The sequence below is a fragment of the Hibiscus syriacus genome, unplaced genomic scaffold (genome assembly GCF_006381635.1).
Source record: "Hibiscus syriacus cultivar Baekdansim isolate YM2019G1 unplaced genomic scaffold, ASM638163v2 tig00008145_pilon, whole genome shotgun sequence".
NCBI lineage: Eukaryota > Viridiplantae > Streptophyta > Magnoliopsida > Malvales > Malvaceae > Hibiscus > Hibiscus syriacus.
Window position 1 is genome coordinate 2,246,797 of NW_024062153.1, and position 25,322 is coordinate 2,272,118.

General features: G+C 36.5%; 2 protein-coding genes and 2 pseudogenes across 7 annotated transcripts; 2 read left to right on the forward strand and 2 right to left on the reverse strand.

Moving 5' to 3' along the window:
* Window positions 1–1,869: 1,869 nt before the first annotated feature.
* On the reverse strand, window positions 1,870–21,536 carry LOC120202044. Of its 6 annotated transcripts, XM_039202536.1 has the most exons (7): window positions 21,532–21,536; window positions 20,919–20,921; window positions 12,000–12,100; window positions 11,733–11,921; window positions 9,226–9,231; window positions 5,637–5,649; window positions 1,870–1,880 (listed from the first exon to the last, which is right to left on the reverse strand). In XM_039202536.1, the coding sequence occupies exons 3-4, from the start codon at window positions 12,091–12,093 to the stop codon at window positions 11,788–11,790; spliced, it is 228 nt and encodes a 75-aa protein (XP_039058467.1). In that variant the 5' UTR covers window positions 12,094–12,100; window positions 20,919–20,921; window positions 21,532–21,536; the 3' UTR covers window positions 1,870–1,880; window positions 5,637–5,649; window positions 9,226–9,231; window positions 11,733–11,787. The 6 variants fall into 6 exon arrangements, with proteins under 6 accessions (XP_039058467.1, XP_039058465.1, XP_039058464.1 ...); XM_039202534.1 differs by lacking the exons at window positions 20,919–20,921; window positions 21,532–21,536 and adding an exon at window positions 16,473–16,663; XM_039202533.1 differs by lacking the exons at window positions 20,919–20,921; window positions 21,532–21,536 and adding an exon at window positions 16,470–16,663 and having other exon boundaries at window positions 12,000–12,096.
* Window positions 3,778–6,541, forward strand: LOC120202043 (annotated as a pseudogene).
* Window positions 9,032–9,706, forward strand: LOC120202005 (MADS-box transcription factor 22-like). The gene has a single exon (XM_039202497.1). The coding sequence runs from the start codon at window positions 9,032–9,034 to the stop codon at window positions 9,704–9,706; it is 675 nt and encodes a 224-aa protein (XP_039058428.1).
* On the reverse strand, window positions 17,271–24,072 carry LOC120202006 (annotated as a pseudogene).
* Between the last annotated feature and the right edge of the window lie 1,250 nt (window positions 24,073–25,322).

The window sequence follows — 25,322 nt, forward strand, 5'->3', positions numbered from 1 at the left end:
GAGACGCCTGCTCTAAACCATATAGTGACTTGAGCAACCTGCATACTCTAAACTCCCCCTGGTTGCGAAAACCATCTGGCAGCATCATATAAACCTCTTCATGAAGATCTCCTTGTAAGAAAGCATTGAAGACATCCATTTGATACAGCTCCCATCTAAACATAGCATCCATGGCAATAACAGTACAAACAGTAACTTGTTTTGCCACAAGTGAAAAGGTATCATGGAAGTCAATACCTTCACATTACCCTTAGCTACTAATTAGGCTTTGAATCTTTCAACCGAACCATCAGAGTTGTACTTGATTTGGTATACCCATTAGCAACCAATGGGTCGCTTATTTGGTGGAAGATCAACCACTGTCCAAGTACCATTGGCCTCTAGAGGATGAATCTCATGTTGCATAACTTCTACCCAACGTTCATCACGAGCTGCCTCATGGTAGGTTTTAGGTTCAACTAGATATAAGAAAGAAGAAGCAAAAGCTGGTGATTGTAAAGATAAATGAGAAGAAAAAAGATGATTGGAAGATGAAAACGTATCTGCTTGTAGTGAAGTAGAAGAGGATTGAGAAAATAAACAAAATCAGATAACCAGGAAGCTGGTTTAGTGACCCGAGTAGAACGCCGCAAAGGAGAAGAACTAGAGACAACTGGCTAACTCAATAACCGAGAAGATGAAGGACATGAATTGTCAGGGACCGATCACACTGAACTAGAAGCTATATTTCATTAGTTGTGGTTTAGAGATTGCATGAAAACTCATGCACGGGTAAATGCTCATCACGTGAATTATGTGGTGTCACAACTGGAATATGCAAAAAATCTCGATCAAGGTCACTAGGCAGGGTTGAGATAGGAAACAAAGGAGAATTTTTAACTGGAAACTGAAAAGGAAATATAGACTCATGAAATACCACATCATGATTGATAAAAAAGGATTTTGAACTTAAGCTAAAAAGGACATAACCCTTTTGAACCAACGAATATCCCATAAACTGAAGGAATAGATCTAAATGAGAATTTATCATGATTATTAGGGATAGTAGTATAACAAAGACACCCGAATACTCTAAGATATGAAAGATTAGGCACCTTCCCATACAACATTTGAAATGGTGTTTTCCATTGAAGAACCCTGGTTGGCAGCCTGTTAATTATGTAGCAGGCAGTTTGAATACACTCACCCCATAACTTAATTGGAACAAAAGACTGAAACTTAATAACACGAGCAATATTAAGTAAATGTTGGTGTTTTTGTTCAGCAACCCCATTTTGTTAGGGCGTATGAACACAAGAACTTTGAATGATCCCTTTAGAACAAAAGAAAGCATTGCCTTCATTGCTAAATAATTCCCAACCATTATCACTTCTCACGGTTTTAACTTTAGCATAAAATTGATTGTCAACAAAAGCAAAAAAAAATTTAAGGGTGTCAAATGCATCGCTTTTGAGTCTAAGTAAAAATACCCATGTCATACGCGTATGATCATTAACTATAGTTAAAAAGTACCTATGTCCACTATGCGTTGAGATACGATACGCTCGCCATAGATCAATATGAATAAGAGAGAATGTGGTTGACTCACGAGAAACACTCATAGGAAATGGTAAACGAGTTTGTTTAGCAAGTGGACAAACACCACAGCTTTTAACATGATCAACATTAGACAAACTGCTATGTAATTGAGACATTTTATTCAAGATACTCAAAGAAGTATGGCCAAGTCGTTCATGCCATAGTACACCATTGTCTGATTTTAACAAAGTCGAAGACAGACAAGAATTTTACAGGAAACAAAATGACAAACCGATGGACTGAGTGATGACTTTAAGATGTAAAGACCATCATAAGATCTACCAATCCCCTTCATCTCTCCACTGCAAAGGTCCTATATAAGGCAAAATTGTGGGTAAAAGGTTAATGAACACTTAAGTACTTTGGTTAATTGGGATACAGATAGTAAATTGTAATGAAAGTCTTGTACATGTAAAACATTGGTTAATATGTGATTAGGAGAAAAGACATAAGTTCCTTTGTGGGATATATGGGCGGTTTTATCATTCAGCAGCTGAACAAACGAAGAGGAGTCGCAAGCAACATAAGAACTCAACTTCTCAATGTCAAAGGTCATATGATTCATGGTACCAGTATCTAGAATCCAGTCATGATGCAAGGGAACAGAACGAGTACCTGTCATATGTGCTGCAGCTTGCATAGGCGGATCTTTTCCTAACAACTCAAGAATTTGCTGATATTATTCATGTGTAAAAGTATGAACCTTAGCAGAAACAGAGTTTTCAGCCAAAGAAGAGGTTGATTCTCCTTCACTGTTCAAGATAACATTGTTAGTAGTAGATCTCTTACGCTTAGTAAACTTATAATCAGTTGGATAACCAATCAGCTTGTAGCATGTTTCCTTTTTGTGTCCTTTGATATGACAATAGTCGCACACTCCATTGAAACGTTTTTTGACCTGAGTACTAGAGTAGAACTTAGTAGGTTCTAAAATACTGGCTAGTCTTCCTGCATTTTGACGCTAACCTTCCTCTTGAACAAGCATGGAATATGCTTCATTTACAGAAGGTAAAGGCTTTAGCAGTAATATTTGACTGTGTACCATAGAGTAGGAATCATTCAATCCCATAAGAAAATAAAAAAGCCGTTGTTGATTAACATGTTCCGTATTTTGCCGAGAAACTTCACAGTCGCACACCGCGAATCATATTCATCCCAGAGCAACCGTATGCGTGTGTAATAAACCGAAATGGAAGACGTTCCTTGAGAATGAGAAACAATTTCTCGATGCAGAAAATAAACACGTGATCCATCAATCTTGTCAAAACGTTCTTTAAGATCTTCCAAACATGTAATGCATTTGCAAAAACTATTCCTGCAGAAAGTTCTTGACTAACCGTATTCAAGATCCATGAAAGAACAATGGCATTGCAACGCTCCCATTGTGCCAAAAGATCTGGAGAAAGACCTTCACGAGAACAAGTTCCATCTATGAATCCAATCTTGTTCTTGGCTAGTAGAGCAATGCGCATGGATCTGCTCCACAGATTGTAGTTTTCCACACCAGTCAGCTGATGAGAAACGAGTAACGTTCCCGGAGTGTCTGAAGGATGAAGATAAAGAGGATGATTGTAGTCGATATGAGTTGTCTCCGATTGGACCATGATTGTGCAGAAACAAGAAACAGAAAAGATAACAACTAAACCAGCTCACAGGAAAGAAACTAACCGGAAACAACCGCCGGCGATGGCCTCTGATACCATGTCAACATCTCTACGAGTAAAGAAGATGAGAGTGAGCAGTGTTGAGTAATGCTTTTTTCATTATATCCAAAACTATGTACAATCTACTAATGCATTTATACACATTTAATTAACAACTAAACTGCTACTAACAGCCTAACTAACTTCCTAACCAACTTGCTAACTAGCTTCTTAAAAAAAATGTGATCATCTTCTTTCATCTAAATCAATCATGCCCTTTTCCTCCTATGTTTTCTGATTCAACCCTTTTGTTTCTTTCTTCTTGTTTTGCCTCTCTCTCTCTCTTTAATCATTCCTGAAACCATGGGGTTGCTTGCTTCTTCTTCACAATATCCCTATTGGGATTCAAACTCTGGGTTGTCTCCATTTTCTGGTGACTCTGATGCTTTGATCAGTAAGGAAGTTGCTGTCCTTAGCTCCAAGCTCACTGCTTGATTTGGAGGAAAGATAAAAAGGGAAGGAATCTTTGAAAAAGTAAAGTGCTTTGAAGACAAAAATGGCGTATTTGCACTTGTCTTTTTTGCTAGTTTGGTTTCTATCGAAATCTGGGGATTCTCAGTTGGATAAACTGCCACATTGTTAGCCATTAACGAGGAGCTAGGTTGTGTTGCAGGTTGGGGTGACAACACAACAGATTATTGCTACTGGGAAGGTATTCTTTGTGGCATCAACCATTCCTTGGTTGAAAGACTTGATCTTTCCAGGCGTATGCTTAGTAGTAATGTTGCTTTAATCTCTAATCTTAAAGCATTGAAGCACCTTGATCTTTCTTATAATAGCTTCAATGGACCAATTCCTCCTGCTTTTGGGAATTTGTCTGAACTTGAATATCTGGATTTTTCATTGAATAAGTTTGAGGGTTGTATTCCAGTAGAGTTTGGTGGTCTTGAAAAACTTAGATGATTGAATTTGTCAAACAACTTACTTGTAGGAGAGATACCTAGAGAACTTGAGGTGCTGGAAAATTTTCAGGAGTTTCAGATTTCTAGCAATAGATTGAATGGTTCTGTTCCACATTGGGTGGGGCATTTGACCAATTTGAGAGTTTTTACAGCCTATGAGAATCATATAGTTGGTAGGATTCCTGATAAACTAGGCTCGGTTTCTCAACTTGAATTGCTGAACCTTCATTCAAACCAGCTTGATGGGCCGATACCGAAGAGCATTTTTGCAATGGGGAAGCTTCAAGTTTTGGTTCTCACCCAGAATGGACTTACTGGTGAGCTTCCTCGAGAAATCGGCGATTGCGGAGGCCTTTCTAGTGTTCGTATCGGGAACAATAAACTTGTTGGTACCATTCCCAAGACCATTGGAAATGGTGGTAGCCTTACATACTTTGAAGCTGATAACAACAATCTCTCTGGTGAAATTGTCTCAGAGTTTGCCTCCTGCACTAATCTTACACTCTTGAACTTGGCCTATAACGGATTTACCGGAATATTTCCTCCGGAGATTGGACAACTTATGAATCTTCAAGAGTTGATTCTTTCTGGAAACAGCCTGTTTGGGGATATTCCTAGATCGATTCTGGGGTGCAAGAATCTTAACATGTTTGATTTAAGCAGCAACCAGTTTAATGGTACCGGACCGAAGAAAATTTGCAATATGACCAGATTGCAGTACTTGCTCTTGGATCAGAATTTAATCAAAGGGGAAATACCCCGTGAGATTGGAAATTGTGTGAAATTGCTTGAATTGCAGCTTAGCAGCAACTTGTTGACTGGAATTATTCCTCCCGATATTGGTCATATTCGCAACATGCAGATAGCTTTAAATTTGAGTTTCAATCGTCTCCATGGTCAATTGCCAACGGACTTGGGGAAACTAGATAATTTGGTTTCTCTGGATGTCTCCAGTAACCAGCTTACCAGTGATATTCCACTGGCATTTAAGGGCACGTTGAGCTTGATTGAGGTCAAAATCTCGAACAATTTTCTTGTCGGTCCGATCCCGGTGTTCGTACCGTTCCAGAAGAGTCCGAGTTCAAGCTTTCAAGGAAATAAAGGACTCTGTGGGGAGCCATTGAGCTTATCATGTGCAGACTCTATTGGTTCCGACCAGGCAGGTGACCACCATAGGGTTCCATACAGGACTATACTAGCTGTTATTGGTTCAGGTCTCGCGCTGTTCGTATCTGTCAGTGTAATGGTTCTTCTCTTTATGATGAAGGAGAGACAAGAAAAGGCCGCAAAAGGCGAGGATATCGTAGATGAAGAAACCAGTAGCCAGCCGACCATAATAGCAGGGAACATGTTTTTGGAGAATCTCAGGCAGGCTGTAGATCTTGATGCTGTAGTCAAAGCCACATTGAAGGATTCAAACAAAATCAACAATGGGAGTTTCAGAACCATTTACAAAGCAATTATGCCTTCCGGATTGATTTTGGCGGTGAAGAGACTGAAGTCGATGGATAGAATCATAATTCATCATCAAAACAAGATGATTAGGGAGCTCGAAAGACTAAGCAAGCTTTGTCATGATAATCTTGTGCAACCTATTGGTTTTGTCATCTATGAGGATGTTGCCCTTCTGTTGCATCAATATTTACCGAATGGCACACTAGCTCAACTTCTTCACCAGACATCCAAGCAGTCCGACTATCAGCCTGACTGGCCCAGGAGACTGCCGATAGCCATCGGAGTAGCACAAGGATTGGCTTTCCTTCACCATGTGGCGGTTATCCACCTCGACATATCTTCCTATAATGTACTTTTAGATGCAGAGTTTAAGCCATTCGTTGGGGAGATCGAAATATCAAAGCTCTTAGATCCATCCGAAGGAACCGCAAGTATCAGTGCTGTTGCTGGTTCCTTCGGCTACATTCCACCAGGTAATTAATTAATGTACCATCTTTATTTCATCGTCTCGATTTTTGGCTTAATGTTTTTAATCTGTGTATAAATTTTTATCTGTTTTTTATCCAGAATATGCATAAACAATGCAAGTCACTGCACGAGGTAACGTGTAATCGTGTATAGCTACGGCGTTGTGTTGCTTGAGATCCTCACCACCCGATTGGCAGTCGAAGAGGAGTTTGGCGAAGGAGTGGACTTGGTGAAATGGGTTCACGAAGCCTGAGCGAGAGGGGAAATCCCGGAGCAGATACTGGATGCGAGGCTCAGCACTGTTTCCTTCGGGTGGAGGAGAGAAATGCTTGCAGCTTTGAAGGTGGCTTTACTCTGCACCGACACCACACCCGCCAATCGACCCAAGATGAAGAAGGAAGTGGAAATGCTTCAAGAAATAAGGCAAAAGTGATGGAGAATGACCGCTGCTTGCTTTCTGGAAGTTTCATGGATTTTAATGAACTCCATTGTGGAGAAAATTGTCTGAAAAACAGGACAAGGATCCTTGGAGGGGCTCAAACAAGAAGCATAAAATATGATTTTCATTGTGTATAATTGGAGGGCTTAAAAATCAAATCCCAAGCTTAGTATATATATGTATGTTCATTTCTCCATGTTCGGTGATTGACTTGTTCTGTCTTAATAGCAGAGCAGATGAGATATAATGTGGAGGAACTGGAATGAATTAAGATCTCATTAACAAATCAACTCATAAATAATGTTCTATCACACTAGGTAACCCAATTGTCTGGATGTCTTCCTCAATTTTCTTACAACATAAATTAAGGCTGGTCATCATTATATAAAAAAATGTTGAAAATCGCACGAACCAAACGATCTCAGTTATTAATGAAATTATTGTTATACCTAAAGATTTCAAGTTTGAGCATGTCACTTACAAGGATATTTGATTATTTATCGTAAAGTGATTGAGAATCTTTAAATAACTATTTATTTATAACCATTCTAAATTAACAAAAAAAAAATCAAAATCAACCTTGCAATGAAAGGGGTAGGCATAGACCAGGGAAATAATCAGCAAAGCGATTCGCGTGTAGAGTAGGTGATAGTCATCATTATTTCTTTTAATCTCTCATGTTATATTTACAAATTGGTGCGGAGGGTTCGTGATTGCCATCAATATAATCTTATTATTTTTGGTTAAATTTATAGATTTATGTGTTGGATTAGTGAGTGTCCTTTTCAATAATTTAGAATTTTTTAGTGTATAACTATGAATCAATAAAATTTGATTACTAATTTTTTATTAATACGAGATAATTATAAGATAATATTTAATTAAAATAATTATAATCAATTGACAACGTTTACATATCCTGCAAGCCACCTTCTCAAACCTAGTACATTTTAAGAGAATAATATTGTTTTTTATCACGGAGTCCAATTGATAGATTCGTACTCATAATTGATTCTGATCCTTTTTAAATTTTATATGATATATGGTATTATTTTACTTTTATATTATTATTCAATTTATATTATATACAAATTAAATCTATAGTAATATATACTATTATTTTATAAATATATTAAATTATTTGTATATAAAAGATTAAAAGATAAGTTTAATAAAAATAAAATAACATATATTTTAAATAATAATGAGTGGATAAAAACAAGTTTTAATTAGTTATTTATAGATGTAAGTGAATCTGAATAAAATCTAAGATTTATATCCAGAGTCAAACTTTAACAAATATGGTATGTATTAATCTTATAATATAAACCAATGTTATTAAAACCGGACCGGACCGTCCGGTTCGACCGGTTAAACCATGAACCGGTGGCCTATCCGGTCCGATTAACTCCCAAAATCGGATGTGCACAGAACCGGTAAAGAACCGGAAGAATCGGCTAAGAACCGACAAAACCGAGGTGAACCGGCAAAACCGGCGAGAACCGCCGGTTCTCTTTTTTTCTTTAAAAAAATTAAACCAAACGACGTCATTTGTTAAACGAGTCGAGTCGAACTCGAGTACTGCTGAGCTCGACTCAAACTCGAAAACTTTAAAAGTAAACTCAACTCGACTCAAAAGCTCACGAGCTAAAAATTATCAAGTTCAACTCGAACTCGAAATATAATATTGAAACTTGAACTCGAAAAGGCTCGAACTCAAAAAATTTAGAAGCTCGATTGAAGCTTGAAATTTAAGCTCAATTGAAGCGAAAGAATAGTTCACTCTGTGCTCACCAAAAGGCTCTATGATTTTGAATGTCAAATTACCTCTAGTATTTATAGAAGTCGGTTGAGATGCTCTTCTATGTTTCTTAGCCATGTGGGATTGTTTAAAAAAAATTAAACCAAACGACATCATTTGTTATGATTTTTTCCAGCCCCAAATTTATTTTTTGATTATAGTTATATAATTATATTTATTATTTAATATGTTTTACCTTAAATATTATGTTGTAGTTGATTTGAATTATTTTGTTTCACTTGATTTTATGTTTTTTTATCTTATATATGTTATGACTTGTGATATTTTTATACCTTTTAATATTGTAAACTTAAAAAAAGTGTTATATATATATTAATATTGCTTTGAATATTATGTAAAATTTTTAAAAAAAATTATTTTATATAAAATCAGATTTGAATCATAAACACCTCAATTTTAACACATATAAGAATAATTTACAACCAATAAATAAAACTTAGTATTGATAATAACGGTAAAGAAGTTTAAAGTTGCAAGCCGGTCTTTAAGAAGGGAAAACAATTAGGGAAAGGTGATTTCTTCTGGAGCAAGTTAGGTTTTTCAAGTAAACTATTAAAACCCAATCAAACTGTGTTTCATGAATGAACCCTGAGGCTTAAAGAAGCATAAAACTCGAAGTCCGTGCCTTCTCCTCGGCTGATCTTCCTCTGTTTTCTGAATCATTATGGATGATAATGCAATGCCAAACGCAACTCAGACGAAGAAAACAAGGAGCAGCCGAGGTCGTCAACGGATCGAAATCAAGAAACTGGAAAACGAAAGCAAACGCCAGGTAACCTTCTCCAAAAGAAGAAAAGGGTTGTTCAAGAAAGCAAAGGCGCTTTCGACATTGTGCGGGGTTGAAGTCGGCATTGTCACCATATCGAAATCCGGAAGATTTTACGCGACCGATAACATCGATGCGATTCTCGAAACGGAGTCGTTGTCATTCAATAACGGCATGGGAGAGCAACGTGTTAATGGTGAATTTGGATTGGATCAGCCGATCGAGAAGTTTGCGCCGGAGAAGCTGATGGAGTACGCTGCAGCGCTTAGGGAATTGAGGGGGAAAGCAGCGGTTAGATTGGAGGAGCTTAGCGTCCAACCTTCTTCTTCTGTATTGCCATTCGTTGCTGGTCAACAATCTTCTTCGTTATTGCCATTCGTTGCTGGTCAACAATCTTCTTCGTTATTTCCATTCGTTGCTGGTCAACAATCTTCTTCGTTATTGCCATTCGTCCCTGTGCAGGATTCTTCTTCATTATTGTCATTCGTTCCTGAGCAAGATTCTTCTTGTTTTTGGCCATTCTTTGCTGTTCAAGATTCTTCTTCTTTACGGCCATTGCTTGCTGAAGAATAGAATTGAGTTTTAGAAGCATTTATTCGTCAAGTATGTTATTCCTATAATCATTGAGGAAATTTTTTTAGACTTGTTTAGTAATTAGTAGTTTTTTTTTTATTTCTGGTTTTTTATTTGTTGAATTTTATGCGGATTTGCTTAACTGGTATTAGAATGAACATTAATTCAAGATATTGAATATTATTTGAGTTGCTTCAGTATTTGGTGATGTTGTGCGTAGTTCTTTTTAAGCACAAGTTGTACGTTATTTATTCTTCTTTGCTTCTTATTTAGGAAGAAGAACCCAAGGGCATCTAACTCTAATTAAGAGCCAATACAACATCCATAACACAAAATTAACTGAAATACACGGAAAGCTAGTAAACCCAATCAACTTCTAAACTTCCAGGTCAAAGTTCCCCGGAATATCTAATTTATGTTTTATTTAGAGTAAAAATAAGTTGCATTCTTATATTTAATTAAATAGTTACTTTAGTTCTTGTTATTATTTTATATTATTTTGACCATAATATTTTATTTTAGAGGGAAAAAAAAGTCTCTAATTTAGAGTATTGATCATTTGTTGACTAACGGTTTTCATTCATGAATTCATCTTTTTATCCTAAAATGAAATATTGGATAATTATTTAGCCTAATCTTAGGGACGTTTTTTTTGTCATTAGACCTTTTTCTTCAAAGGGAAACAACCTTAATAATTACAAACGAAAAAGAACATGATTGAAACATCTCGTCACTGATCGTCTTAGTCCACCTAGTAGAGCGCGTGGATTTTAGTCACGTGGTCGTGGCTTCTATTCCCCCACAAACGGCGTTGGTATAGAGTGATTCTTGATTTTGCGCGTGCTTTTTTCACTCAATTAAACGGAACAAGTTCTTGGGTTGAACCAGCGGAGAAAAAGCTCATCTTTATTTTTCAATGCCAACCAGAAACATGAGACAAATCAAGTATTTCCTGTTTTGCTCCACAAATTATTGAGCAAACACCTCAATGATTTCCCATTGTTATTAACTCATTTTCTTTCCAATGCCAGAATTATTAGAAGAAAAAAAATACCCAAAGTGAACAACTGTGTGTTCTTGTAAATCAAGGGCTACACTTTGGTTCAATCAAAGCTTGGGGCTGTAAAAACAGAAAGAAACTCAAGGGAAAGAGAGTTCAAGTTGTTTTGAATAGGTTTGGTAAAAAAGAACTAACATGGATGAATATATTTTACTTTTTACGGTTAATCTCAATCATTTATTTTTTAATTTTTACTGTTAATTTCAATCATTTATTTTCATTCATTTAACAATTTTTAATTTATATAAAAATAAAAAAAATACCGTGTAAATAATATATTTTTAAATCATTTGTAGATCACCAATAATACACTCCAAACAAATATTCATATTTTTTATTAATCAATTTAAATATAATACTATAAAAATGTATTATTAAAATAATTATTTCAATCTAATTTATTTTATTTACTACAACAAAATTTAAATCTTATTAACATCCCATCCCGCGGATTAAGACATGAGGGCTTTTATAAATGAGTGGAGAGACAAGTAAGCATTAGATGAGACAATCTGAAATAGCCTACTAGTTATTCATCCATTGACTAACATCAAACAAGGCTGAGGATCATAGATACCACCATTCATGACTTGAATTCAACTAACAACAAATGCAGAGCTGCAAAAACTTTCTTCCTGCATGTAACACAACTGTAATAAAGGAAAAATAAATAAATAAAACTCATGATGACCCTTGCAAGACAAGGGGAATGCTCGGCCTAATGTTAGAAAAGCAATTCAAGGAATCAAATTTTATGTGTGGTTCAAACCTGGAAATGTAAAAAAAAATAAAAATAAAAATAGCAGTTTGCTATGCTTCACAAATTTATTGATATCTAGTACGAATGACATCGTCATCAAACGATGCTCTGATCAGAACGAGTTTTGACAAAAGAAAAAGAAGACAAATTTCAGAACCAACAACTACTGTAAAGTCTCAAGACCACAATTTCTTCACAGTGAATGGAAACTTAAACTTTGACAAAAGAGAAGCAAACATTAGGTCTTCAAGATTCGGATCCCTACTTAACAATGAAATTCCGGCGGCTGATGGGGTTCATCACAACAGGTGGACCAGCAGTACGTGGCCATGCCTGAAATTTCTTGTCTGTTTCTTCCCACCATTCCTTGTTTAAAACAGTGTGAGGTGTAGTCCCTGAGTTGGAGAGGAAAAGCCATTATTAAACCTGAAATAGCCAATGACATAAAATCTACAAAAAGTACAGCAGCTTACCTCCAAAAATCTTCTGATCAGCAACAAGATTATCAGCTACATAAGCGATGGCAAACGATGCCGCAATAGAACCAATTATATATTTTGCTGCCATTTTCAATCTGCAATAGTAAGACACATAAACATAATGTGTAAAAGTTGCATGGGTAGTGTAACAAAAACTTGTTGCCAAAGGAAAAAAATTAGGAAAAAAGAGATACAGGAAAAATCTTACTAACAAATTAGCAAATAGTGTAGATTGTCTCAAAGGTAACATTCTAACCCATATACTCTCTTCCGTTTCTTTTTTTTTTTTTTTTTTGATAGAAATAGGATAGGTTTCATTAAAAAAAACCCTTCATGACCTCCATGTTACAACAGTAACGTGAAGGACATTGGAAGGAGAAAAAGAGTGCCTAAGTATTTATTAATATAGGAATAATACAAAGCCAGATCCTAACAAACTTCTATTACAACATAACACTTAAAAACCAACCAAACAACACTAATACAACCAACTCAGAAACATAACAACCTAAACACACAACCTATTAATCAACCTATTCCTTCTTTAGCTAATTTATCTGATTCCCAATTAGCAGCTCTCAAAATATGCCTAATAATTATATCTTTACTATCCACTAGGGCAGCAATATCTTTCACCAAAGACTGAAACATAGGTGTACAAATAGCCGAATTTTTTATCCACTTCAGAGCTGTAAGGGAATCCGTTTCTAGGATAATCCTTGGAATTGGAACCAAAACTTTTTCCTCCATAAACAACAGCCCTCTTTTGATGGCCATTAACTCTGCAAGAATAGGATGACCACTCCCAGTCCTCTCAGAAAAGGAACTAAGCTGCAGACCTTCAGAATCCCTTATTAGACCCCCTATGCCTCCTTTAACCCACCCCTTAGACATCGCACCATCTACATTTAATTTAACAAAACCTGAAGGAGGAGGAACCCAACACGAGGATGAAGAACAATCCTTTCTTCCCACAGAATCTGCTAGTCTAACATCACCCACAAGGGAATCAAAATGAATCTGCTCATCTTCGAATCTCGCCAAAAACCATGAAGCAATTCTAATGCGAACAAGAAAGAACAATAACGTACCATTCACCTTCCCTTTCTCAAAAATATTTTCATTTCTACACTTCCAAACCAACCACAACACCGCCCTTGGAATGAATTTCCAAATAATGGAGCTCGGAACTAGTTCATCCCAAACTGTAATGAAAGCCAACAGCCTCTGAGGAACCACAAAGGAGACATTCCAAGATAACAATAATCTATTCCACAAACCCCAAACCACCTCACAATGCAAGAAAAGATGAGAAACCGATTCCACACACTTGCCACACAACGGACAAGACGAGTCATCAATCCCTATCACTCCTCGCTTCAACAATTCCTCCCTAACTGCCACTCTCTGATGAACAACCTGCCAAACAAATGTTTCCACCCGAGGCGGAGCGACTTCTACCCATACATGGTTATCCCAAGTACCTTCATTATCCTCATTACCAACCCAATCGAAATAACTCTTAATGCATGATTTAGCTGAAAAACAACCCTCCCCATTCCCTGTCCATACCCAGCAGTCTTCTTGTAAGGATGACAATGAAATACTATTCAACAAGGACATAAGCTGAAGCCATTGTTCCACCTCCCAATCCACCAAATTTCTTCTCAATTGTATATCCCACCAACAACCCGATGAAGAATTCACCCTAAACTCTGCCACTTTACCCCCTTTATTATTTGAGAGAGCAAATATCCTGGGAAACCGATCTTTTTAACGGAATCGAACGCACCCAAGAATCCATCCAAAATTGCACTGACTCTCCATTCCCCGTTTTCAAACACGTTTTTCCTTAGACAGTCCCTAAATTCATCACTGGAAAAGAAATTCTTAACAACTCCTTTCCAAATCAACGAGGCACGATTAGGCCAAGAATTCCCAATCAAACACGAGTTCATGTCCACGTTATACACGCAACATACCACCCTTTTCCACCATGATCCATAATCTGATGCGAATTTCCAGACCCATTTGCCCAAAAGAGACTTATTCAAAAGGACAAAATTTGGAATTCGTAATCCCCCAACCTCTTTGGCTTACACACCAAATTCCAGTTCACCCAATTGATATTCCTCTTATCTGTCGAACCCCCCAAAGGAATGTTGCCATAATAGAGTTTAACTTCTTAACCACACCCACTGGAATTCGAAAAATAGAAAGAAAATATGTGGGAAGCGAACACAAAACAGATTTCACCAATACTGACCTTCCAGCTAAAGATAAGGAACTAGCCTTCCAACCAGCCAACTTTGTATAAAATCTTTGAACAACCGGCTCCCACAAGGCTACCGAATTCTTCTTGGACCCCAACATTAATCCTAAATACTCTGATGGAAGAAATCCCATTGAACATCCAATTTCCTTAGCCCAGCTTGCTAAAACATCCGACTCCACATTAATGCCAAAGATTCTACTCTTGGCAAGATTTAACTGCAAACCCGCCAATAATTCAAAAATTATTAACACCCTTCTAATATTCATCAAGTCTCGAATTGAGGCCTTACTAAAAATAATGAGGTCATCCGCAAATTGCAAATGTGACAGCATAAATGATCGTTCCTGATTTCCTAGCTCAAAACCCGAAAACAGCCCCTTTTCCACTGCTTTAACCAACAACAAATGTAACAGCTCTCCAACAATATTAAACAGCATAGGAGAAAACGAACAGCCCTGTCGAAGACCTCTAGCAGTTTGGAATTTTTCTGTAAGAGACCCGTTAACTAATACCGAGATGGTTGTCGTTGACACACACTGAAAAATCCAAGAACACCACTTATCCCCAAACCCCATTTTACTTATTATTTTCATCAAAATTGACCAATCCACCGAATCATATGCTCTTTTAAACTCTTCCTTTCTATTTCTCTTCCTTTTCAATCAATACCTAATCTCTTGTAATGTAAAACAAAATCCTAATTGGTATCTCCCAAAAGATCATCACAAAACTTCATGATAATCACTAGATATTAGTTCAGAAAAGTGATGAATAGGTAACCAATTGTATAGTCTTAGATTAGTGCATTTAGACTAAAATTCAAGTTGCGGCAAGCAAGTGACTGGCATAGCCAAGTTTCTAAGCAAATAACCGACTGAAAAGGTATTAAACCCCAAAAATAAAACGAACTTATGAGAAATACCTGAGATACAAACAAAGCCATCGGGATTAACTCTACAAAATGAAAACTAGGTCTTTCTTAAACATATGAAATGTAATTTGTTATATCTAATTCCACATATCATTTACACAGATATTGTGACCAACCTCTATGCCATTGGGATCAACTCTAAAGAATGAAAACTAGGTCTTTCTTAAACATATGAAGTGTAATCTTTTATATCTAATTCCACGTATCATATTACACAGATATTGCAACCAGCCTCTATGTCTAACTTATGAAACAGATAACTCATGTGCACAAAGGGCTATATGATTATTGGTGAGCTACAATAAAAAAACATCCCAATAAATTTTTAGTTAAATTCAGTAAGCCACTGTTCAGAAGAAAAAAATCACTCTATTAGTTTGGATCATTGCAAAGAAGTTGAATTACCTCGTAAAGGAGCACACAGGCAGCAGCCTCTATTAGCATTTAAATTGGTTCTTTATGGCACATGATTCATGAAGAATCGTTTGGTTGGGTGCTTGAGTAGGCATTGTTATAAACTTCAGAGAGGGCCAGAGGGGGATTTCAGCGGTCATTTTAGGACCTTTTTTTCTCTTGAATCATAGTTCCACATGTCTTTACGCTAAAGTTGCAGGGTATTTTTCAAGTATAGTTTGGGGCTCTAACTTGGATATTTTTCAAGTTAGGGAAATCCTCATTGAACTAGGAGTGTTGGTTCTTATCAGACTAGGATCTTTTAAAACTTTATTATCAAACAATTTCCAGAATTATTGCTCTCCTGTATTGTATGATTCAATAACTCCTACCAATGAACCTGACTCGCACCTACAAAGTTCCACCTTTTTTTTTTTGCTGAAAACAAAACCAACTTCCTAAGTTTCAATGTAAAGTAGAAGCAGTAAAAAACTAAAAATGCCCCCCAAAAAAACCCTAATTACGTAGGAAACCCTATATATCAAGAAACCCGATAGGGAAAGCCAAACTTTCAAAACGAAACATACGGAGCACAAAATCAATCAACCAGACCCTAAATTGCTAATCTTCTGGCCTAATTCAACCTAATCTGAATCGAATCCTAGCAAAAAAATCATAAAAAGCAGATCTTTTACCCAAAACCCATACATCAAACCAAGATACTAATCATTTCTTTTTCTTCCTAATAACAAACACAGAATGAATTAAAAGAATCCAGAGAAAACTGGAGCACCATCAAAGATATGAAATCAATCCCATAAATACCAAAAGGAGCTTTACACCCGTTACGATGTTGGGTTGAACAAACCTGGGCCGCCGGGTCTCGGGTCAAGGGGAAGCAGAGATGAAGGGGATGGAGCTGCCAGAAAGAGGAATGGATTTGGTGAGCATTTGCTTCGTAAACGGAGTTTTAATTTTATAGCCATCCAGATCCAAGGGCAACATTCTCTTATTCAATCCGACGGTAGAGATGGTTATAGAATAATTTAAGAGACTGTAAAAAAACTGGAATTCAATGGATTAAAATTTGGTCTCAATTAATAAGGTTAAATGTTTTTAGTCAGATTTTAGGTTACCTTATTGATCCGGTTGAATTTAAAAACATTTTTTCTTAATTCATCTCGAAATGTTTAAAAATATATTCATTTAGCCTATTCGTAAAAGGAAACCTTTACCCAAATGTCGTTTAAAAATCATTAATTATTATTATAATATTCATTAACGATTGTTTTTCGAATTAATACTCATTTAGCTAAAACATTTTTTATAGGAAAGCTTTACGTATACCAACTAAAATATATGAAAACGTTTTAAAAAAATATGTATTACAATGACAATTTAATAAAATTAAATAATTTTATTCTCGACCAACTAAATAAACCAAAGTAGAGTAGATATGGTTATAAGTTTTTTATAAATAATATTATATTTCGTGATCTAAACACATCCTTGAAGTTTAAGGTTACATAAAACAAATAAATTGAAAGTCGAAATAATTTGATCCGAAGCCGAGTTCTCAAAATCAACTTCCCAGTTTCCACTAAAAGAATGTAGGCAATACAAGATGATTCAATTACTTATCCAGCAATTTGCAGTCCAAAACCCTTCAAGCTTTCAAAGTGCCACCATGATCCCTCTCAACATGCTCTACGAGGGCAACCGGATCACGAAACCCTTTACTGCACTTGGGGCAGACATCTTAAAGACTCGAGACTGGTTGTTCCTTTCGTGCACCTTCTCCACATGGTCTACCAATGTTGCAACTGAAGAAAACTTCGCTCTGCATTGGGGGCACTCCTCGACTGGCTCTGCACTGCCATTGCTGCTACTACTCAGCCCAACTCCGTCCCTCGCAATTTGCAACAACAACAATAAAACCCTATTCCCATATGCAATAGGGTAAGGGAGAGGTAGAGTAGTAGGCTTCCCCCAAACGCCAGGTAGAGAGCAGCTTCCGTGGAAGACCTCCGGCAATCAGAAAATTAAAAATAAAGATAAAATACAATGCATGTATAAAATAAATAAATAAATACATAGTTGAACATACTTCATATGCAGTCTTCAAATGCGCATCTGTAATGGGAAGTAATCCCTGCAAATAAATCTCTGCGTAAAAATCTCTGCATATAGATAGAAAACGTAAGTCCCGACTAAATTTAAAAAGAGGAAACATGAAGAGAATGATACCCAGTAGTCAGTGATAGCAAGCTACGAGAAGGTATAAAGTCAAATGGGTTAAAACCTAAACTAAGGCAACACTACTCCGCTACCCTAGTTCTAAGCCTTAATAAATTCCAATGAAAGAACCGTATAAAAAGTAGAAGTCATGGAAATTACTACAAAAGGCATTAAAAAAAGAAGACAGAGATGCTACACCCTATGGTTGTGGTCCACACTACTCGACTACCCTGGTCTTAAGTCTCCATACTTTCCTGTCAGAGGTCATGTCCTCGGTAAGGGCTAAATCCTTCAAATCAGATCTCAAACAGTCTACCCACTTCCTCCTTGGTCGTCCTCTCCTTCTGGCACCGTCGACTGTAATCGACTCTACCCTCCTGACTGCATCCGACGGTTGTCGCCTCTCAATTTTTCAGAAACAAGCACCACCCCCAAGGACATCCTAATTGTAGAGTTTGGTGTCATGTCCCACAGAGTCCTACCACATACCCATCGAAGCATTCTCATTTCTGCGGCCTCCATCCTCCTAACGTGATCCTTCTTGATAGCCCAACATTCTGATTCATACAGCAGCGCTGGTCTTATTGTCATTCTATAAAATTTTCCCTTAAGTTTTAGAGGCACCTTCTTGTCACACAAAACTCCAGTCGCCTTTATACGGTGTGTAACGTCATCATCTACACCCCCATCTTTATGTATCATAGACCCTAGGTATTTGAAACAATCATTTGAGGGGAGAACGTGTCCTTTGATGCAAAATTCTACATTTTCATCATTTTGGTTCCCACTGAAGTTTGAACATAAATACTATGTCTTTTCAATATTGATCCTTAGACCTTTTTCTTCCAAAGCAGTCTTCCAGGTAGCCAGTCTACTATTCAACTCATTTTTTGTTTCAGCAACTAGGACAATGTCGTCAGCGGCGAGCATGCACCATGGAACACCGTCTGGTGTCGCACAATAGATGTCGTCCATAATCAAGGCGAAGATGTAAGGGCTAAGAGTCGACCCCTAGTGGAGTCCGATTTCCACCGGGAATGCCTCGGTGTCGCCAACTGTAGTCCTGACGTATGTAGTAGATCTACAGTACATATCACGAATCGCCCAGATATAAGCAGTTTGGATCCATCTCGTTTCCAAGGTCTTCCAGATCGTATCGCGAGGTACGCTATCATACGCCTTCTCAAGGTCAATGAATGCCATGTGAAGATCTCTATTTTTCCCTATATTTCTCCATAAGCCATCGAAGTAGATGAATAGCCTCCATAGTAGATCTGCATGGCATAAAGCCAAATTGGTTTTCCGAAACCCTAGTAACCTATCTCAACCTAGCCTCTATCACCCTTTCCCATAGCTTCATGATATGACTGAGTAATTTAATACCTCTGTAGTTACCACAACATTGGGGATCTCCTTTATTCTTATAGATTGGCATCACCGTCGACTCTGTCCACTCCTCTGGCATCTTGGCAATCTCTAAAATAATAATAAAAATATTGGTCAACCACTTAACTATCTCTTCTCCTAAGGTCATCATAAGGTCAACCACACAGTGATAGGAATTTGATATGGACCGACAGCTTTGTCCCTCCTCATCTTTCTAAGGGCCATTTTGACTTCCTCAATCCCAATCCTACTTGTAGGGCAGTCATTGGCCGTAGTATGATGGTCGGCTGACCCATCAACGTTACTCTCTCTACACTGAGAGACACCATTATTAAATAAGCCAAAGAAGTAACTACCCCAAGCCCCTTTAATATCACGATCTTTCAATAAAAGAACACCATTGTTGTCCTTAATAAACCTAATGCTACCTAGATCCTTTTTCTTATTCTCTCTGAATTTTGCAAGCCTGAAGATGTCGTTTTGTCCTTCCTTGGTGTCTAATCTCTTGTACATTTCCTCGTATGCCTTATCCTTTACTTTAGCCACTGTTTTCTTGGCTACCCTCTTTGCCTCCTTGTATCTTTGTTTAGCTCTCGATCTTTTTTCGTCGTCATTAAATTGTAGCAACTCCTTGAAGAACGTTTGCTTTGTCTTAACCTTAGTTTGGACTTCATCGTTCCACCACCACGATTCTTTATGTTCCTTGACCTTCCCTATCGACAACCCGAGGATGTTTTTGCCCACCTCTCTAATGTAATTTACCATATTTTTCCATAATATATCTGCATTATTTGAGTTTGTAGTTCCAAAACCTGTATGAGACAAAACCTTACTCCTAAAGTCATCAGCTGTCACTCCATGTAAGTTCTTCCAAAGGATCCTAGGGTTACTTAGTTTAGCCCTCCTATGAGTGCTCCCCTCGTTGCGTACGCAGAACACCAAAACCAACAATCTGTGTTGTGATGCACATGCCTCTTCAGGGTACACCTTACAGTCAATGCAAGCCCATCGATCCCGATTTCGAACCAGTATGTAGTTGATTTGGGTACAATGTCCCCTTCTATGGAACGTAATCAAGTTTACATCTCTCTTGTTAAAGGAGTTAGTGACTGCCATATCGTGTGCAGTAGCAAATTCAAGCAACGTACGCCCTTCATCGTTCCTACTACCAAAATCGAAACCCCTATGAACACTGTCATACCCGTCGATTTCGCTACCTATATGGCCATTGAAGTCACCCCCTATGAAAACTCTTTGGTCCTCCGGAATGCTCCTAAGTACATCATCTAATGAATTCCAGAAGCAACGTTTTTCCCCCTTCCCTGGGCCAACGTGTAGGGCGTACACTGAAAGAACATTCACCACTTCCGCTTCTATAATAACCTTAATCATCATGATCCTATCACGGTATCTAGAAACTTCAACTACATTTTCTTTGAGCCTAGAGGATACCAAGATACCCACCCCATTTCTAGCGTTATCTACGCCTGAATACCACAACTTGTACCCGTTACACTCTCTGACGCGAGCCCCTTTCCACCTAGTGTCTTGAATACGTGCAAAATCTATTTTCCTATTACTTAGTACGTCGGTCAGCTCCAGCAGCCTAGCATTTAATGTACCTACATTCAATGTACAAACTCTAAGTCTAGTCTCCTTGACATCACTCTGTCGAGCCCGCCTCTTATACGCCCTATGTGATCTAAAAGAAGGACATGATCTCAAGTAATCATCTATAGCCGAAGCTATGAGGAACTATGAAAATAGAATAATATTGATTTTTATTATTATGCAAGGGTAAAAATTTATGAATATTTAATTGCTAAAAGCCTAGTGTTAAAAGGGGAGAAAAAGAATAATATTGATTGTTAATTTATAAAATACGTTCTAATGTTTACTGTTAATTTCAAAACTTTTTTTTTTTAAAAAATGAATTGAATACTAAGTTTATTGCTAGTAATTAGATTACTAATGATAATAAGTAAGTTTATTAACAATTATAAGGTAAATTACGTAAAACACTAGCATAACACGTTTAAATACCTGGCCGACCACTATATGTACCTGGCCGGCAAGTAGGAAGTAGTTGCTATTTTCCGGCGGAATTTTTTCCGACGAAGGCTCTACTGTGAAACTTTAATGTGGTTGCCGGTAACGTTCAACTGCAAAAAGCACAAGCAAATCCAACGAATATTGGGAGAGAGTTTGAAAAAAGGAAATTTATTTGTCTTCTGCACTAAACCAAACACACTAAAACACGCAAGCTTGGATTTAACTCCAAATCCGATATAGATCAAGCAAACGTGATGAAGATTGAATCTATATAGCAACTCATAAGATAATGAAATTCAAATTAGAGCGTAAATCTGAATCAAAATTAAAAACCAAAAATAGATCGGAACTCTAATTTTCACAAAAATATGGAATCTGCTTGGTGAATTCAACGAAGAGAGAGATCAAAACACGGAAATTCAAAGGAAGAGAGAAAGTGAGAAACAGATCCAAACACCGAATTTCAAAAAAGAGAGAAACGAATCCAAACTCGAACTGGTAAACCGATGAATCTAAACCAAAGTTCAGACTTTTGGATTAAAGGTGTCTGCTTAAAGAGGAGGAAATCACGAGGCTATGAGATATTGCGAGCAGAGAAGTGTAAGAACCGGGCAATACGAGAACGGAGCAAGGAGAAGTTATTCGTAAAGAGAAAAAATCAGCTTAAAATTCTAAAATTAGGTTTTCGTAAGGAAACAATTCAGATCGAGGAAGAAACAAAGGAAATCTTGAAAAAATTGTTGTTTGCAACTTTTGACTAATTTCACTACCCAATTTGATCATACTAGCTTCGGCCGAGGCTCGAACAGTTGAAGCTGCATTAAGAAAGCTTGTAGCCCATTTAGATGAAGATGTAGCAGGAGCTTGGTTGGTCTTTGTTTCTTTCTTACTCCTGCTTAAAATACCCATAAATGGAAAGCTCGTTTCAGGTTTCTTAGGTCCGGGACATTTGTGATCAGCCCCAAAACGGTGCTTTAGGCAATGATCTATAGTGCAGTCCCTACACTTGATTGTGTTTGAGAATGTCAAGGCTTCCCTGCAGCCAGGAACCGGGCAATTTTTCTTCTTCGTGACCTTGTCATAATTTGATGGATCACATTTAGTATTAACATGCATTTCCCATGTGATGTTTGGATCTTCATCCGATATCAAGCGAACTCCTTTAGCACATAATGGACAAATGACAACAGTGATATCTTTTTTATCAGCTTTTGGACAGTGATGTTTAATATAGCTCCGATGTTCCAGACAATATAACTGTTTAAAATGAAACGAAGAAAATTCGACAAAAGAAATCAACAATAGGCTAACAACCTGTTACAAAGAAATCATTTAAAAAAGGATCCAACCTTTTGGTTGATATGAATACTTTGCAAGTTCTTATTCCGAAACATAAATGTTCTAGAAATATAACAAAAAGAAACTAGAGAACAATCAAATAATATCTCGAGAAAAGCAGCGATGCAAGGGAACTATCATTTTCAACGAATGGAGCATATATTGGATTGTGACCAATGGAGTTACTAGTTGGACTAATTGCAGATGTTGGTCAACCTATAAGGTTCATTTGATTGTTGCTTTAGCTACTTAATTCTTTTTACCTAAAGGAACAAAATGTGCGATTCGATACAAAAAGCGAAACATATTTTTGAAGAATTAAACTAAAAAAATTAACAAAACTATACTACGCATTGCATTGCATGGAGTGGAATGGAGTGATTTACTTTGTTTGGAGGGAAAGATACAAAAGATAGATTGGTGGAGCAAATCAGAGAAACTGGTTCCCTTCGAATTAAAGGCAGAGAGTTTCACACGATGCAATTAACAATTGACTGAAATTTTCTAGCAGCAAGCTGCTTTACTGTATAGTAGAAGTATGTTACTTAAAATGAAAAAAAAATTCATTTATATACTGAAAAAGAATAAAGGGTAAACTACACATTTAGTACATAAACTATCAAATTTGATCTATTTTAGTACATGAACTTTTAATTTTTTCAAAATTATACCTCAAATTTTCATTTTAGTGCCCGTCCTTGAAAATTTTAGTTTTTGTTTTATTTTAATACTAAAACAGGCCAAAACTATCAGTTTAGGTACTAAAAAAAGTACTAAAATAAAATGAAAACTAAACGTTAGGCATAGTTTTAAAAAAATTAAAAGTTTAGGTACTAATACAGATTAAAACTAATAGTTTAGGTACTAATTACGTAGTTTACCCAAGAATAAATTATGTTGAAATTTGTGACTTAGTCCAGTAATTTCCATATCGTTAATCAGTTTTCATTTTGCTTAACCTTTTCAGAAAGGAAAGTAGAAACAAAAACCAAGTCAGAAATGGCCTAAATTGTCAATGGATTATCTAAATCTAAAACATAACTAACACATATGTACTGGTACTGAAGCTAACCCGGGTAATCTTTAAAATATCCGAATATATTTGCCAAGAAACATAAATCATGAAAGAAGGGGAAGGAATTGAAGGATCGATAATAGAAGGAATACTAACCAGGTGGCAACGATCGCAAGTGAAAGGCAAGAAGTCGATCAGTTTACACTCTTCGACGCTGCAATGTTTTCCAAGATCTGAGAATTGTGGAGTCCCCATCCTAATTCAATTACCCTCAGCTGAATCAAACTGATAAGATTTAGAAGAACTGATTTGGTTTTCCTTTTTCTGGGTAACCAGGGATTTGACGGGAGGGAAAATCCTAGGAATTCCGCGTATTGAGAGAAATTGGGATCAAAAGTTGAAAATAAATTTAGTCGTCAAAAGTTCATCTTGTATTCCTTCTCAAAGTCTTCTCTTCCTTGAATGTTGACTATAACCAAACACCGTGGGATTGTTTATTTGGACCGCCTTTACGGCTAATTTATCCAAGGGTAAACAACTTATTTAGTCATCCAATTATTCTTAAAATTTTGTTTTGATCATCTAATTATTATTTTAAACTATATCTAAAATTATGTTTATTTTTTGTTTTGATCCCTCAGCATTATGGATGTATATTTGACCGGATTCAACGAGGTTTGACCCAATCCTGTATTATTAATTTTTCCTTTTGAAAATAATCAAATTTGGGTCTGATTGTATATGAGAAAACATGGAGTTTAGATGAGAGTCAAGTTTAAATTAAAAAATATCTGACCCAACCTCATACATATATATATATATATATATATATATAATAAGATTTAAAGTATTTACGAAAATATCATCATATATACTGAATATTTAGAGTTTTGGTTTTATTTCACTTCCTCGCAACCTTTTATGTCGTCCTTCCATTCTCTCCTTCTCCCTTTGTATTTTCTTTTGTTTTTCATTTTTATCTTTATTTTTTAATATATTTCATTGTTCTTCATTTCCTATGCATTTTTGGGGTGTTATTTTGCTTTTTTACCATCATCAACAACAATCATCTACCGTCTCACAACAACAATTCTTTTTAAAAATTTTAAAATCTGAACGATGATTCAAATATTTCATGTATTATTTATGAATTAGATTTCATATTATAACTATTTATTTTATTTTTTTAAATTAATTCTAAAAATTACCAGCTTTTTTATAGTTCAAAATAGTTTTCCAATTTATTTGTATGTTTGTTTGTGTGTTTGGTTAGTAAGAAAACTGGAAAAAAATATGAGAAATGATGGGAATATATGAGAAAATAAGGGAAATATGAGATTGATCGGGTAAGATCGGGTTTTCCGTTCAAATTTCGGGTCGGATGGAACTCTTTAAAATCGATGGTGGGACGAGTGACGGGTGGAATGTAGTACTTCTTTGGTCAGAGTCGGATAGGCCAAAATTATGACCTGACACGACCCGTGGCCATCCCTACTCGTCATTAAAAATAAACAACATTGTTAACGTGATATTTTTATTTTTAATGATGATATGATATTATTTCATGGTAACACATTAACATCATCATTAGTATTTTTAATGGCATGTAACACCCTTAACCTATATACGTACTCGTATTCGAGTCAAAGATGTCACATTAACCGCATAAAAATACTTACTATTCAAAAA

Coding starts and splice junctions, on each gene's coding strand:
- LOC120202044 (XM_039202531.1), bottom strand. CDS start 12,255: ATGTTACCTTTGAGACAATCTACACTATTTGCTAATTTGTTAGTAAGA. Junction 11,922..11,999: donor TGATCAGAAGATTTTTGGAG/GTAAGCTGCTGT, acceptor TCTCCAACTCAG/GGACTACACCTCACACTGTT.
- LOC120202005 (XM_039202497.1), top strand. CDS start 9,032: ATGGATGATAATGCAATGCCAAACGCAACTCAGACGAAGAAAACAAGG.